Source organism: Girardinichthys multiradiatus, chromosome 7 (genome assembly GCF_021462225.1).
Source record: "Girardinichthys multiradiatus isolate DD_20200921_A chromosome 7, DD_fGirMul_XY1, whole genome shotgun sequence".
NCBI lineage: Eukaryota > Metazoa > Chordata > Actinopteri > Cyprinodontiformes > Goodeidae > Girardinichthys > Girardinichthys multiradiatus.
Window position 1 is genome coordinate 39,368,254 of NC_061800.1, and position 14,285 is coordinate 39,382,538.

Genomic DNA, 14,285 nt, shown 5'->3' on the forward strand with positions numbered 1-14,285 from the left:
CTAACTGAAATATTTCAGGTCTTTTATTGTCTTAAAACGGATGATTTTGGCATACAGCTCATGAAAACCCAAAATTCCTATCTCACAAAATTAGCATATCATTAAAAGGGTCTCTAAACAAGCTATGAACCTAATCATCTGAATCAACGAGTTAACTCTAAACACCTGCAAAAGATTCCTGAGGCCTTTAAAACTCCCAGCCTGGTTCATCACTCAAAACCCCAATCATGGGTAAGACTGCCGACCTGACTGCTGTCCAGAAGGCCACTATTGACACCCTCAAGCAAGAGGGTAAGACACAGAAAGAAATTTCTGAACGAATAGGCTGTCCCCAGAGTGCTGTATCAAGGCACCTCAGTGGGAAGTCTGTGGGAAGGAAAAAGTGTGGCAGAAAACGCTGCACAACGAGAAGAGGTGACCGGACCCTGAGGAAGATTGTGGAGAAGGGCCGATTCCAGACCTTGGGGGACCTGCGGAAGCAGTGGACTGAGTCTGGAGTAGAAACATCCAGAGCCACCGTGCACAGGCGTGTGCAGGAAATGGGCTACAGGTGCCGCATTCCCCAGGTCAAGCCACTTTTGAACCAGAAACAGCGGCAGAAGCGCCTGACCTGGGCTACAGAGAAGCAGCACTGGACTGTTGCTCAGTGGTCCAAAGTACTTTTTTCAGATGAAAGCAAATTCTGCATGTCATTCAGAAATCAAGGTGCCAGAGTCTGGAGGAAGACTGGGGAGAAGGAAATGCCAAAATGCCAGAAGTCCAGTGTCAAGTACCCACAGTCAGTGATGGTCTGGGTGCCGTGTCAGCTGCTGGTGTTGGTCCACTGTGTTTTATCAAGGGCAGGGTCAATGCAGCTAGCTATCAGGAGATTTTGGAGCACTTTATGCTTCCATCTGCTGAAAAGCTTTATGGAGATGAAGATTTCATTTTTCAGCACGACCTGGCACCTGCTCACAGTGCCAAAACCACTGGTAAATGGTTTACTGACCATGGTATCACTGTGCTCAATTGGCCTGCCAACTCTCCTGACCTGAACCCCATAGAGAATCTGTGGGATATTGTGAAGAGAACGTTGAGAGACTCAAGACCCAACACTCTGGATGAGCTAAAGGCCGCTATCGAAGCATCCTGGGCCTCCATAAGACCTCAGCAGTGCTACAGGCTGATTGCCTCCATGCCACGCCGCATTGAAGCAGTCATTTCTGCAAAAGGATTCCCGACCAAGTATTGAGTGCATAACTGTACATGATTATTTGAAGGTTGACGTTTTTTGTATTAAAAACACTTTTCTTTTATTGGTCGGATGAAATATGCTAATTTTGTGAGATAGGAATTTTGGGTTTTCATGAGCTGTATGCCACAATCATCCGTATTAAGACAATAAAAGACCTGAAATATTTCAGTTAGTGTGCAATGAATCTAAAATATATGAATGTTACATTTTCATCATGACATTATGGAAAATAATGAACTTTATCACAATATGCTAATATTTTGAGAATGACCTGTATATTACAAGGTAAAGTGCATTCCTTCAAAAAACAAACAAAAGCATTAAAAACACATAATACTGGCTAAAATACACAGAGAAATATTTCCATAGTTAGTTTTACTGCACCATGAGGTACACAGGTGTTTTTCTACACAACAAAGTAGAGGAAGAAAGCTGCAGGGCAAAACATTGCTATCCAAAATTTCAAGACTAAAAAACATAGTTTTTTGGAACACGTTTGTAACAGAAATGGCTACAATAAAAGGTTTTTTTTAATGTGAATGACATACCTCACTTCCCAGGGCCCCACAGCCTTGGGGGTGATGCAAATTAAAAAATACAACAAAATGTTTTCTTTGCTAATGTGCATGTTCCCTGTGTGTATTATAGGGTGTAAGCAGTGTTTGCCATACAACACGGAATGGAGATTCCGTGTTGTATGGCAAACAACATACAACACGGCCTATTTGTTCTATAGACAACAGAAACTTTTACCTTATAAAGCACAGAGAAAGGTGCATTGTACCACGTTTTAGCAAATTTGCTTCTTTCTGCCTATATGGCACTAAAGTTGTTGTTTGATTTGCATTTAGAGTGATTAAAGAGTCTGGACTGTTTTTAATATCGTGTTTTCAAAAACTAGAAACACTGGTCCAACCTGAGCAGGGTAATTCTACACAGACATTCAGGAGTTAGATGGTTGTTTATTACACAAGGCACATGTCACAAACACATTATTTCACCTGCTTAATTAAGACCAAAGATTTATTTTTGGAGATTTGTTATAATTACGCCACATTGGAGGGTATTTCTTCTTGAATTGTGTATTATTGTGGCATTATCTCAACTGGATCTAAGTCCATTGTAAAATCCACTCTTAAACCTTCATTTTTTTTGTTTTTATCCATTCTGAGGTGGACTTACGGTGTGCTTCAGATCATTAATGCATAATCTCCTTCAGGACTTTCTGGTAGAGAGCAAAATTTATGATTTCAAGAATCACCACAAGTCATTCTGGTCATGAAACAGCAAAACAGTCCCAGACCTGGTTGTTCACATGACATTAGAAAGATAAGGTCCCACATCGAGACATTCAGCTTGTATTCTAAGTTGTTTGAGACTGTTTTTTTCCAGTTGTCATTATGTAGTCCTCAGAAATGCTGGGAAACCTGCCTGTGGTCATTGCACCACTGGACCCAAGTCGAGTCATAAAAACCCCATTATTCCAGAGGAACAATGATAGATGAAGTAAGGCAACTTGAGAAAGGAGGGAAAGTACTTTCAAATAAAAAAAACTAACAATATTTGGAAAACAGAAAGGAAATAAAGCACCAAATGTTAGTTTGTCAAACATTAAACTGATAAAACATTTGAGCTGTGAAGAGGGTGAAGGGGAGCTGGAACCCAAAGGGAGCATAACGAGGTTCAGAGGGGGCGAGGTGAGTGAAGGGAACAGGCTGACAGCGGGAAGAAGTGTTCATAAGGGAATCATAGAGCAAAAGAGAAAGAGATGGATGGATGAATTGAGGCAAGAAGGAGAGCGGGAATAATGAGAATAGCAGACAGGGGTGTTGACCACAAATCCCTCTAGATATATTGGAGGTCTCAGCAACACAGCCTGGAAGCATGTCAGGAGGGGAAAAGAAAATAAAACGACACAGTGGAGAAAGGAAGGTTGGAAGGTGAGGGAGAAGCAGAAAGAAGGGGAAAGACGAATTAGTGACAAATGGAGAGAGAAAAGCTGAAAACAGAAGAGAGAAACAAGACAAAGGGAGATATTACAAAGCTGCCAACTGTAATTTAGTCTTAGGGACTTGTGTGCTGTCATACACACACACCTGGATTTAGCTGTCACAGAGAAGTAACCTCCCTGGAGTCCCTGAAGTGTGTATTTGTCCTGGTGTGAGGAAATAGGAGGAGATGTGGGAGGTATTTTACTATTTTATAACTTGATGCACACACATACATACAGAGCACAGTCAGCACGGACATCTGCATAATTCAGCAGGTCTATGTGGGTCGACTCCGGATGAATGACTGTGGCCCTACAGGCTCCTGACACACACACACACACACCTGTATTTCAATATAGGTGAGATGAACGTATTCATTTCTCATTTTAGTTTCTTCTAGTTATACACGTTATACCATTACTCCTCCTTTTGTTGTTAAACTAGAACCAGGTACCCTGAACATACAGTGCCTTGCGCCACAAACTTCAATGTATTTCACTGGGAATCTATGGGATGGATAAACACAAAGTAGTTCATCATTGTGAAATAAAAAAAAAATGATACAGAGGTTTTCAAATTTCTTTACAAAATAAAAAAGTGTGGCCTGCATTTGTCTTTCATTCTACATGTCTTTCGGGGTATGTCTCTACAAAGTTTTGCCCATTCTTTGGAAAAAAGATTAAACTCAGTCAGATGGGATGGCGAGTGTCTGCAAACAACAGTTTTCCAGCTCTGCTGCAAATTTTCAATTAGATTTTGGTCTGGACTTTGACCAGATCCTTGTAGCATATGAATGCTTTGATCTAAACCATTCCGTTGTAGCTGTTGTGTTTGGGATAACGTTTCACATTAGTTTTCTTCCACACATAACTTTCGCATGAAGGCCAGGAAAATCTTTTTTGATCTCCTCTGATCAAAGTTCCTTTTTTCCATGTTTTTGCTCTGTCTCCAGCATTGCTTGTTGTAAAAAGGGCTTTAGAAGACATTCTCTCAACAATGGCTTTGTTTTCCCCACTTGTCAATGAAGACCAGTTGTGGTGAGCACAACTAATGGTGGTTTTCTGCAGCTCCTCCTAAGTTACATTTTGGCCTCTCTCCTAGCTCACCCTGTAAGTTTAGGTAGATTGAATTATGCTTGTAAGATCACAGTTGTGCCATACTCTTTCCAGTTTTGAAAGATTAATTAATCAGTATGTTCAAAGCTTGTAATTTTGTTCAAAAATCTAGTGCTGCTTTAAACTTCTACTCAACTTCCTCTCTGTCATGTCTGCTGGGTTCCTTATTCTTTATGATGCTGTTTGTTCACTGAGTGAACAAGTGAGCAACATTTACAAATTAGGTAGCTTCTGAGGACAATTGGTTACAATGAATTTTATGAAAGAGTTTTAGGACCGTTTTTCTGATTATTTGTAAAAGATTCTGGAACCATTAATATTTTCCTTCAATGTCACATGAATGTACCAATTTATCCTAAACCATCAGATAAAATCTCAACAAAATACATAAAACTTCAGCTCCTTCATCCCGTGTTGGAAACCACAAACGCTTAGCAAATGCTGACGGACTTGCACAGGCAGTTAACAACCTGAGCCAGGTCACAGGTGTAGTTCATTAACTAATTGTTACAGATGCCTTCTAGGAAGAGACTGCTAAAAGTGAATCTAGGAGTTCAGACCCCAAGGAATGCTCCATATCCTGTTACCTTTCCTCTCTGTGGACTCTTACTGCAACCTGGGAGCTAGGTCAGAAACAACAATGTTTTCATTCTTTTAGTGAAAGAGATAAACTCCTGCTATATTTGAATGTTTAGTATGTTTTTATACACACAATGTGTGCGATTTTGACCAGTGGAAGATGTAGAAAACAGCTGTTAGCACAGAGTTCGTGATATTAGATTAGACAGAGTTGCAGCTTGGCTTGCAACTCTGTTGACCCTGAATACAGCAAATAATTTAGAATCTAGATTCTTGTCAAAGCGGAGCATGTATACAGCACTTAGGGGCCCGTCACGCTCACTGATACTCTACAGTTGGAAGTTGAGAGCCTGTAAAGGACAGCAATAAGGATAGACTTTCAGATGAACGTGCAAGTGCACAATGACTCAATACAGTATGTAAGTGTGTGAGTGTGTGTACATGAGCTGAGGAAATGTTTCTTTGTGCACCAAGGGAAATCAGAAAGCACCCAGCAGCCCTAAACCCCTCAGAGTGAGACCTCATAATTACACTCTTACACATCGACACACAAACCGACACACACTCTCACACTTGTAATTACAGCCTGTACCACAATCCCATCAATTCTTGTATGGCCTTTAGGCAATTTTCCATCGTTTAGGTGGTCACGGTTTCCAGGATGAAGGTTTTTATAGGGACATGAGGTCACAGGGGGTAACTTTGCAGCATTCACCCACTGGGTCACGGGTTCAGTTCCCAGCTGGCCCAGTGGCTCGCTTCTGTTCCTTCCAGTCAGAGACTCCCTTCATCCATATCTTGCCTCCTCCCTGACGGGCCCTGTTGTTTAACTGATATAGAACAGGAGGAAAATAAGAAATCCTGAACACCGAGACACACATACAGACCGTAAAAAAAACACCTATAAATGTGTAACCAAGCAAGTAATTAAATTCCTTTTAACTCAGTAAAATAAAGCTCACCTTTCTCTGTAATAAATACGTTAACTAGAGTCATCCACCTAATTGTAAAGCATCTTTGCATGTCCTTGCATTTTGTCACATTACAACCACAAACTTCAAAGGGTTTTATCTGGATTTTATTCAACAGACCAACACAAAGTACCCCCATAACTGAAGTGAAAAAAAGGTCCAAGTTTTCAAAATGTTCTAGAAAGAAAAATATAAAAGTGTGGGATGCATTTGTATTCATCCACGATTACTGTGTAAATGGACTCCACCTGCGTGCCACTTAACAGGACAACTTCTACACATCTACTTCACAAATCTGTTCGTGGTGGAAGATGGAAAGAAGAGAGTCATTGTTGAAAGAAAGCACCAGAAAGCCTGTTTGCAGTTTACCACAAGCCATGTAGGGCTGTTGAAAAACAGTTGATAAGCATGCATCGTTTTCCTTCCACATCACAAATATGCTGTACTTTCTGTTGGTTTATCACAAAAATGACTAAATATAATATATAACATATGAAATGTTCAAGGGACGCGAATACTTTTACAAACCAGTGTTACATTACACAAAAGAGTCTCTCCTTTCCACTTAAATTTACAGTAGTAAATCATCTAGGCAGGGAGGAAGATAGAGTTGTCAAAGAGACAGACAGTGGAGGGCAGAAAAGCAGAAGCCCAGCTGTGTTTTCCAGTGGAGATGGCTGCCAGGGAGAGAGCGAGAGGGGAAAGACTTGACACTTTGTCAGATAGACTGCGATATGAAGTCGAGATGTCAAGAGACAAAAAAAAGGGTGCTTTTGGTCATGTGCACTTGCATTCAGTTTCCTTTTTATCTGTATTTGTGCTCACTTTCAGAGGAAACCGGTTTTAGCATGTGTGTCTTTCTGTGTGCTGAGGCTCCGAGGGCAACATGTAAGGAAAGAGAAACTGTCTTTGTGAGCAGCAGCCATTGTGTCTGGATGTAGTGCATCAGTGTGTGTTTGTTCCCTGAAGGGTGACAGAGTGTGTTTATCTTTGCACTGTGTGCGTGAGGAGTTAGGGATGTTTTCTTGCATGTGTGTGGTTGAGTCAAGAGGACGTGAGAAGAGGCTTCCTCTCCACATACTTACATCTTTGATTTATCACACACTTTGTGCCCTCAAATTGTGCGCAGGAGTGTGGAAGTAAACCTTTGAGCTCATTCCTCGCTTTGTTGACAGACTCCATTCATTTTATGCATTTACTAAAGGCAGTGTGTGCTTAATAAAGTGAGAAGAAACACTGTAACTCATGTAAAATCATATTTTTTTACAGCTATAATATTAAGCACAGCTGTGATCTCATGGTTCCACCTTAGTTTTTTAGGCAAATAAACTTAGATCTCACTTTTATATTTAATTGACAGACATGAGAATTTTATTGGTGTTATCATGCCAAGCTTGAAAATAAGGAAAACATTTCTGGTCCCTGGATTGGTGAACTCTTATGGACGGTCACAGTTTTTTCTCTAGTAGTTGTCCGTGTAGTCCCAAAAAACAACGATATTTGGACTGCTGGTTAAATTTTGAAAACACATATGAAAACACAGCAGTGTTCTAAATAATACAGCTATACGCCTAAAACAAAATGAAAACACATAAAACATCATCATTCGTTATAAAATGTAAATCTATAACTGGGTGGTGTGGTTCTGTTGGCGTCGTCAAGCCACAACCTTCTGTTTGAACTGGAGCTGTTTGCAGCTAACTTAAAAGACTGTAAAACACAACATTTATCAAACACATCAATACAATATTCCAGAAAGGATAACAAAACTAAGAACGGCATAATTTAAATACCATATGCACATTATGTGTACATAAACAGCAAACATTTCATTTACAAATCCATAGCCCTGGCAGATTTAGATTTGAATTTGTTTTCATTCAACCAAGACGTTTTTTTCTGACTGGAGATGAGATAAGATTCTTTTATGAGATAATAAAACAATGTAAAGAAATTATCAATAAAAAATAATCTGAATCAAATAAAAAATAATCTGAATCAATACTATATTAATTATCATCTGTGTTCAGAGAATGTCCACAAACAAGCAGTAGAAATGAGTAAAACCAGTTAGAACAGGCTGACATACGCAGAATAACAGTGAGGAGAGACACTTCCATTTAATTTAAACACTAAACCTCAGACGAAATGAAGATTCAGGATGGAAATAATCTTTTAGCTCCCTTGAAAAAAGTCCCTACAGATTAAAGTTCTCTGTGCTTTTGGTTGAAATACGACTCACACCCCTCCCTCATTCCCACCCCTTTCTTAATTAAAACAACTCCTTATCAAGAACCACAGTCATAAATCAGAAGTTAGACTTTTGTCACTTATTAGTTAACTAAAATCTAAATAAATGCCAGCAGGGATTTTTTGCAAATTGAAATGATTTACAGAAACTACCAGTCTTACACTAAAAAACAGATCTGTAGATTTTTAGAAATCTCCGACCAGATAAGTCATTTATGCAAGAAAAATAATGTATTAATAATGTATTTATTGCGCAAATATCCCCTGACACTGCAAAGCAACCATACAACTGTTTGTCCAAGCTGACAGGGCAAAACAGGCTAAAATAAGAAACTCCATCGTGGGTCATATTACAACTGGCAATGATCTCATGTAGCCACTAACCAGACTATATCGCACAACCGGACCCTCCACGAATTGTCCTTCTCCAGGAAGGATAAACATCACAGTTTTTCCAACAAATGGTTTTGCTTCATGAACCTTTCCATATTTGGATCATAGGTAACAATGTAAAATTAATATTAACCTATCTGTTATTTTCCATCCACAGGTATTCCATGCCAACACTGATGCCACAGAGGTGGTTCTCAACCGGATCCCTCAACCGGTCCTGACACGCTTCGTACGAATCAGACCTCAGACGTGGATGAACGGTATTGCACTACGGTTCGAACTCTACGGCTGTCAGATAACAGGTAATACTCTATTACGTATCTCCTTTGCATTACTATGACATTTAAAAGATGTGGCTTTAAACATGTAACGCTACAGTACCACCTTCCTATACTTTCAATGCGACATCATGTTCAAGGTGACTCCAGCAAAGCCAGGTTGCAGCAGATTTCTTTGAACATGTCAAAAAATTTTGTTGTATGAGCGTCACAATTTAGAGAGGGAATTTTGTCATTTGAGACCGCATAAGTCACAGTGTGGATGAGAAGGTTGAGTCAGAGCAAAAATACCTTTCTTAGAAAACTTTCCCTGGAAAAGACCAGGCAAAAGAGGAAGGAATGTTCTTTTCTTCTCATGTGTATATTCTAATGAAAATTCAGTTCATACTTTTATCTCTTTTTCTCTTCCACAACACACCCACTCTTGTGCACTCACACTCTTGCCCTCGCTCTTTCATATCCATATCTCCCTTCGCTGACTCCCACTCATGGATTTCTCTTTCACACACACACACACACACACACACACGCAAAGAGACACACTTGGTCCTAATAGAATAATACTAGAGTGTCATGTGTGGGTGATAACATCAGAGAGTAACAGGCTCTCAGCTTTCATCTGCAGCCCTGACAAACAAACATGATTTCAACCAGAATAATCAGCTCAATACTATAAATAGATCAAATTAAATTATACTGTCTGTGTGTGTGCGTGTGTGTAGAGAAACTGTAAAAGATGGGATTTTAAGTCATTTGACTGGGTCTGCCTCGCTCTTTGTGGGTGTGTGTGTGTGTGTGTGTGTGTGTGTGTGTGTGTGTGTGTGTGTGTGTGTGTGTGTGTGTGTGTGTGTGCGTGCGTGCGTGTGCTGTATCATTATTAAGTTAGGGCCTATCCCTGGTGCCATTGTTGCGGCCATTGAGGGGGACAGATATGCTTTTATCCAGGAGGGCTATTTCAGCACCCACACAAATCACAATCACACCAAAACAATATGAAAGACAAGGATGGTGGAATATATATATATATATATATATATATATATATATATATATATATATATATAGCCATCCTGCCTGCACTCTTGTCTATTTTTTACTATATTTTAACACCTCAAATTGCATTATATTTCACCTTATTTTTTGCACTATTTTGAACCGTGAGATCACATCCAACACACCTTTTTTTCTGGTTTTCATGTGCCCATTTTTCATTTCTAGCGCTTTCGGCAATCCATCATGGAGCTAAGCAGCTAAGCCTCGCAAAAGATCTCATACATCTCATAGTGCTTGAACTTTTTGCATCACAAACACAAACATTTATGTATTTTATTTGAACTTCATGTGACAAACACAAAGTTATACAAAACTGTATGAAAACAAAATCATATGTGGTTGTCAAGCATTTCACAAATAAAAATCTGACAAGCAAGACATGCACCATAATTCAGACACCTTCCGTCTGATACCGTTAAATTAAATCTAGGGTAACCAATTGCATTTGCTGTGTAGTTTGATTTCAGTACAAATACAGATGTTCTGTGAAGGCCTCACAGGTTTGTTAGAGGACATTAGAGAATAGTCTGCATCAACAGAAAGCGCAGGTAGAAAGTTGCTAGGTTGTAAAAGCCCAGTTCATCTGAAAAGTGAACAGAGTACACCACAGCTGCAGACCTACCAAGATATGGCTGTCCACCTAAAGTGACAAGGCAGGCAAGGAGAGCATTTCTCAGAAAAGCAGCCAGAGGTTCATGTCAGCTCTGGAGGAGCTGCAGAGAACCATAACCATAAAATAATAATGAATTTGTTGACAGGACAACAATTAGATGTGCACATGACGAAAATGGCTTTTACAGAGAAGTAACAAGAAGAAAGTCATTGTTGAAGAACCCCTGTTTGCAGTTTGCCACAAGCTATTTAGGGAAGACATAAACACACCAAAAGAATGGGTTCTATCCAGATGATACCAAAACAAAACTTTTTGGCCTATCATCCTAAGGTGAAACATTAGACTTTTTTAGCCCATAAATGCAGGACCATTTAGAGTTTTGTTTCGACTGCTTGTTACTGACTGAACCAGCTAAAATGGCACTCCCACTATCATTGGATTTTAATGGATTTAACAGTCTGTATTATTTCAGTTTTATGTTTTTTACTCATTGGTTTTATGTACTTATCTAAGTCGTGTTATCTTCCTCGGTTTGCTGCTTTGATTTGATTAATGGAGCCTGGACCACTTTATATTTATTTGAATAGTGGGTGTGTTAAGATGTTTTGTTTAAATGTGTGAAGGTTTTAAAGTAACCTTGAACACCACTCTGAGCCCAACCATGAAACATGGTGGTGGGAGCATCATGGTTTTCTTTGGCTTGAATGGGGAAGCTGGTCAAATGTATAGAGGGTAATACAGGAAGAAAACAGTTGAAGAAAACAGTTTGCTGTCCAGCAGGACAGTGAACCTAAACATACAGACAAAGCTGAATGAAATGGTTTAGATCAAAGCATATTCATATCTTAGCATGGTGGGTCAACAATAGGTTGACTCAGGGGAACTGAATACAAATACACACCACATTCAGAGATTTTTATTTGTAAAACTCTTTGAAAACCTTGTATCATTTTCATTCCACCTTATAATTTTTCCTTACGTTGTGTTGATCTATCACATAAAATCCCAGATAAAATACATTGAAGTTTGTGGTTGTAATGTGACAAAATGTGGAAACGTTTAAAAGTTATAAATATATTTGCAGGACACTAAATGCAACATCTTGACAGATTGATCTTAGTTCTGTTTTTGTTTTGAATGTTGGGGTTTTATAGTTAGGAGGTAAACAGCCACAGAAAAAGCATGTTCTGCTGCAATAAAATGTATTTTTCTCTACTTTTATGACCTAACATATCTGCTAACAGACATCATGTTCCTGTTCATAGACATGCAGACAAGCGCGCACTTGAACACACTCCCACTATGTGATAATGCCCTACACAGGCCTATAAAGACAGAAATAAAGCAGTCAGTCAGTGACATGTCATTAACTTAAATCACACTTTTATGTCTACTGCTCTGCTTCTCTCTCACCCATCTTTCTTCAATGTCTTCGTAGTGTTTTTTCTTCCTGCTCATTCTGGCTTCCCTCCCTCTGTCCTTCTCTCGCCTTTGCTGACAGCTTCCATTTCCGCTTCTCACCAGCCCTCTTTCATTTGCTTCTCTCCGTCTGGCCTTCCTTAAATCTTCCTGGTACCTGCCTCCTTCAGTGGCTCCTTTCTCACCTTAATCCCATTTTATTTTAGCACCGCAGCTCTTTATCAATCACGTATTTTCAGTACCTGTTATTATTTCTCTCACCACGCCTGTGAGGCGCTCGTGTCTGGTCAGGTTGTAGTGGAAGCTGGTTATCAGGGACAAAGCTTGATGTGTGGGTGAAACATCAGAGCACGCGCTGGGTGAAAGTGGGCTTCAGTGCATGTGTGAGACCTTGACTGTTTTTGTTGTTGTGCACGTATCGCTTTGTGTAAGCGTGTGAGTTTAAGAGCTCTCATGCTGGTGTGTTACATCTGCCTGTTTTTGCAGGGATGAGAGGAGATGATATTCTTGTCGACTCCCACTGCACTCCTTATTTAAAAAAGGCCAGCAGCTCAGGCACCGAAACAGCAGAAATAAAACTACACAATTATAGACCTAAGGCAAATAAGTTTTGCTGAGGGTTGCAAAGCTTGAGGGAGCTCATGGAGCCTGTCACTCTTTGTTGTTGCTGAATTATTTACCATACTGAGGCACTGTTGCAAACGTCACAGCATTAAACATTCATCTCCGCCAGGACCTGAAGAATGTCACCATCAATCACAGTCACCCCTCTTTCTTTCTCTTCACTTGCATCCCTCCCTAACTTTCTATTCACTCGCCACTCTGTCATTTCATCCCTCTTCTTGACCTTTTGTCTATTTCTTTAGCTGCTCCTTCTACTTTGTCCTGTATTTGCCTCCTCTAGTTGTTTAAACCTCATTTTTGTTTTGGACCAATATTCTCCTAGTACATCTTCAAACAGAAACGGTCACATTGTTTGGTTTGCTTTGTTTTCTGTCATTATTCATAAATGTGCATTTTTTAAGGCTTATTAGATTAAAAAGCATTTGTCTCTGTAATAAACACCACTGTTTTGATCTGTAACATGCTTTCATTTAGCTTCTTTCCATTCAGAAGAGCACTGGCTCAATTCCCCACACAGAATCCATCTGACTGTTCAGTTAAAGTTATGTGTCAACTTTTCAGCCACAGGATGGGAAAATAATGAAACAGGGTGAAGGAAAAACAGCAGGAAGAGGCTCCAGGGTGTAAAATATTAGCTGATGTAACAAATCTTTTCGAGGTCAAACAAGATTATTTACCCAAAGATTAGGCCCAACATTGACTTCTAATTATGTCAGAACCCACAAGTTTATTACATTTATGATTAGATAGAAACTCTTTAGAATTTATTTATGGGGACTTCTGCCTATTAACAGAGTTAGGATCCTTCAGTGTTGTACTATCATCACAAAATCATGTATCTGCTGTGTATTTTAATGGTGTAGGGAGACATGACAATATAGGAATATTTAACTCTGGCATTGCCTTGCTATATATTGGACATTGTAGCATACAAGGTTAGATCACCAGATAAGCCAGGTTGATAAAGACTTTTTTGGATGTGTCAGAAAACTCCACTAAGTGCAGCAACTCTCACCCACCCTGTATACTGCACATCTGCACCACTGCTTCTGAACTGACTGCAACTCAGTTATCAGAATAATGACCCAGTGATACCATTATTTGATATCAAACTACACTGTGTTGTCTTCACAGATAAAGATTCCCTAAACTCTACATGGGAGAACCTTGAACCTAAAAGTGAAAGTGACCGCATGACCTATTTTTTAATTTGTTTGGCTAATAATTATCTGACCACTTGGGGGAGTTCAGAGCGTTGAATTTTTTTTAGAGGCAATCTGTTGATCCTTAATAATGGTAAGAAAAGAGAAAGAAATGGTGACATCACAGCAAAAGTCCTGACACAGCAAGACACTGAAGACCAGATTGTGATCTCAACTAACATGCATTATACAGAACAGGTCCATATTATAAGTGCCACATACTTTAGAGATGTGGCAGTACTGGATTTTGCACCAAATTCCTTCTCATTTCCTCACATTTAAAACTATGCAATGTGCTTTTCAATACGTTAGCAAGCATGACAGTATAAGACACTGTGACAGTAGCTTTACTTTGTACAGGTCAGTTTACTCCTTATTCCCTCTTTAACAAGTAGGTAGTCCTACTTATCAGCAATTCCCCGTAGTTGGTTTGTGGGTTCTCGAATTAACAAGTGGAGGATTTTGATATCCAACTAAAATTATAAGGGTGAAACATTTGTTCTATAAATGTTTGAAGAGTTACTAAAACAGTATGTACAAAACTGCCGCTAGTGTAGTGAAAA

General features: G+C 39.4%; 1 protein-coding gene across 4 annotated transcripts in view; it reads left to right on the forward strand.

Annotated features, from left to right (window-relative positions):
• Nucleotides 1–14,285, forward strand: part of LOC124871265 (neuropilin-2-like) — a 137,165-nt gene that overhangs the window by 65,790 nt on the left and 57,090 nt on the right. For all 4 annotated transcript variants that reach the window (XM_047370442.1, XM_047370443.1, XM_047370440.1 and 1 more), the window contains exon 8: nt 8,691–8,835. In XM_047370442.1, the coding sequence (XP_047226398.1) occupies nt 8,691–8,835 (145 nt within the window). The remainder of the gene's footprint in view (nt 1–8,690; nt 8,836–14,285) is intronic.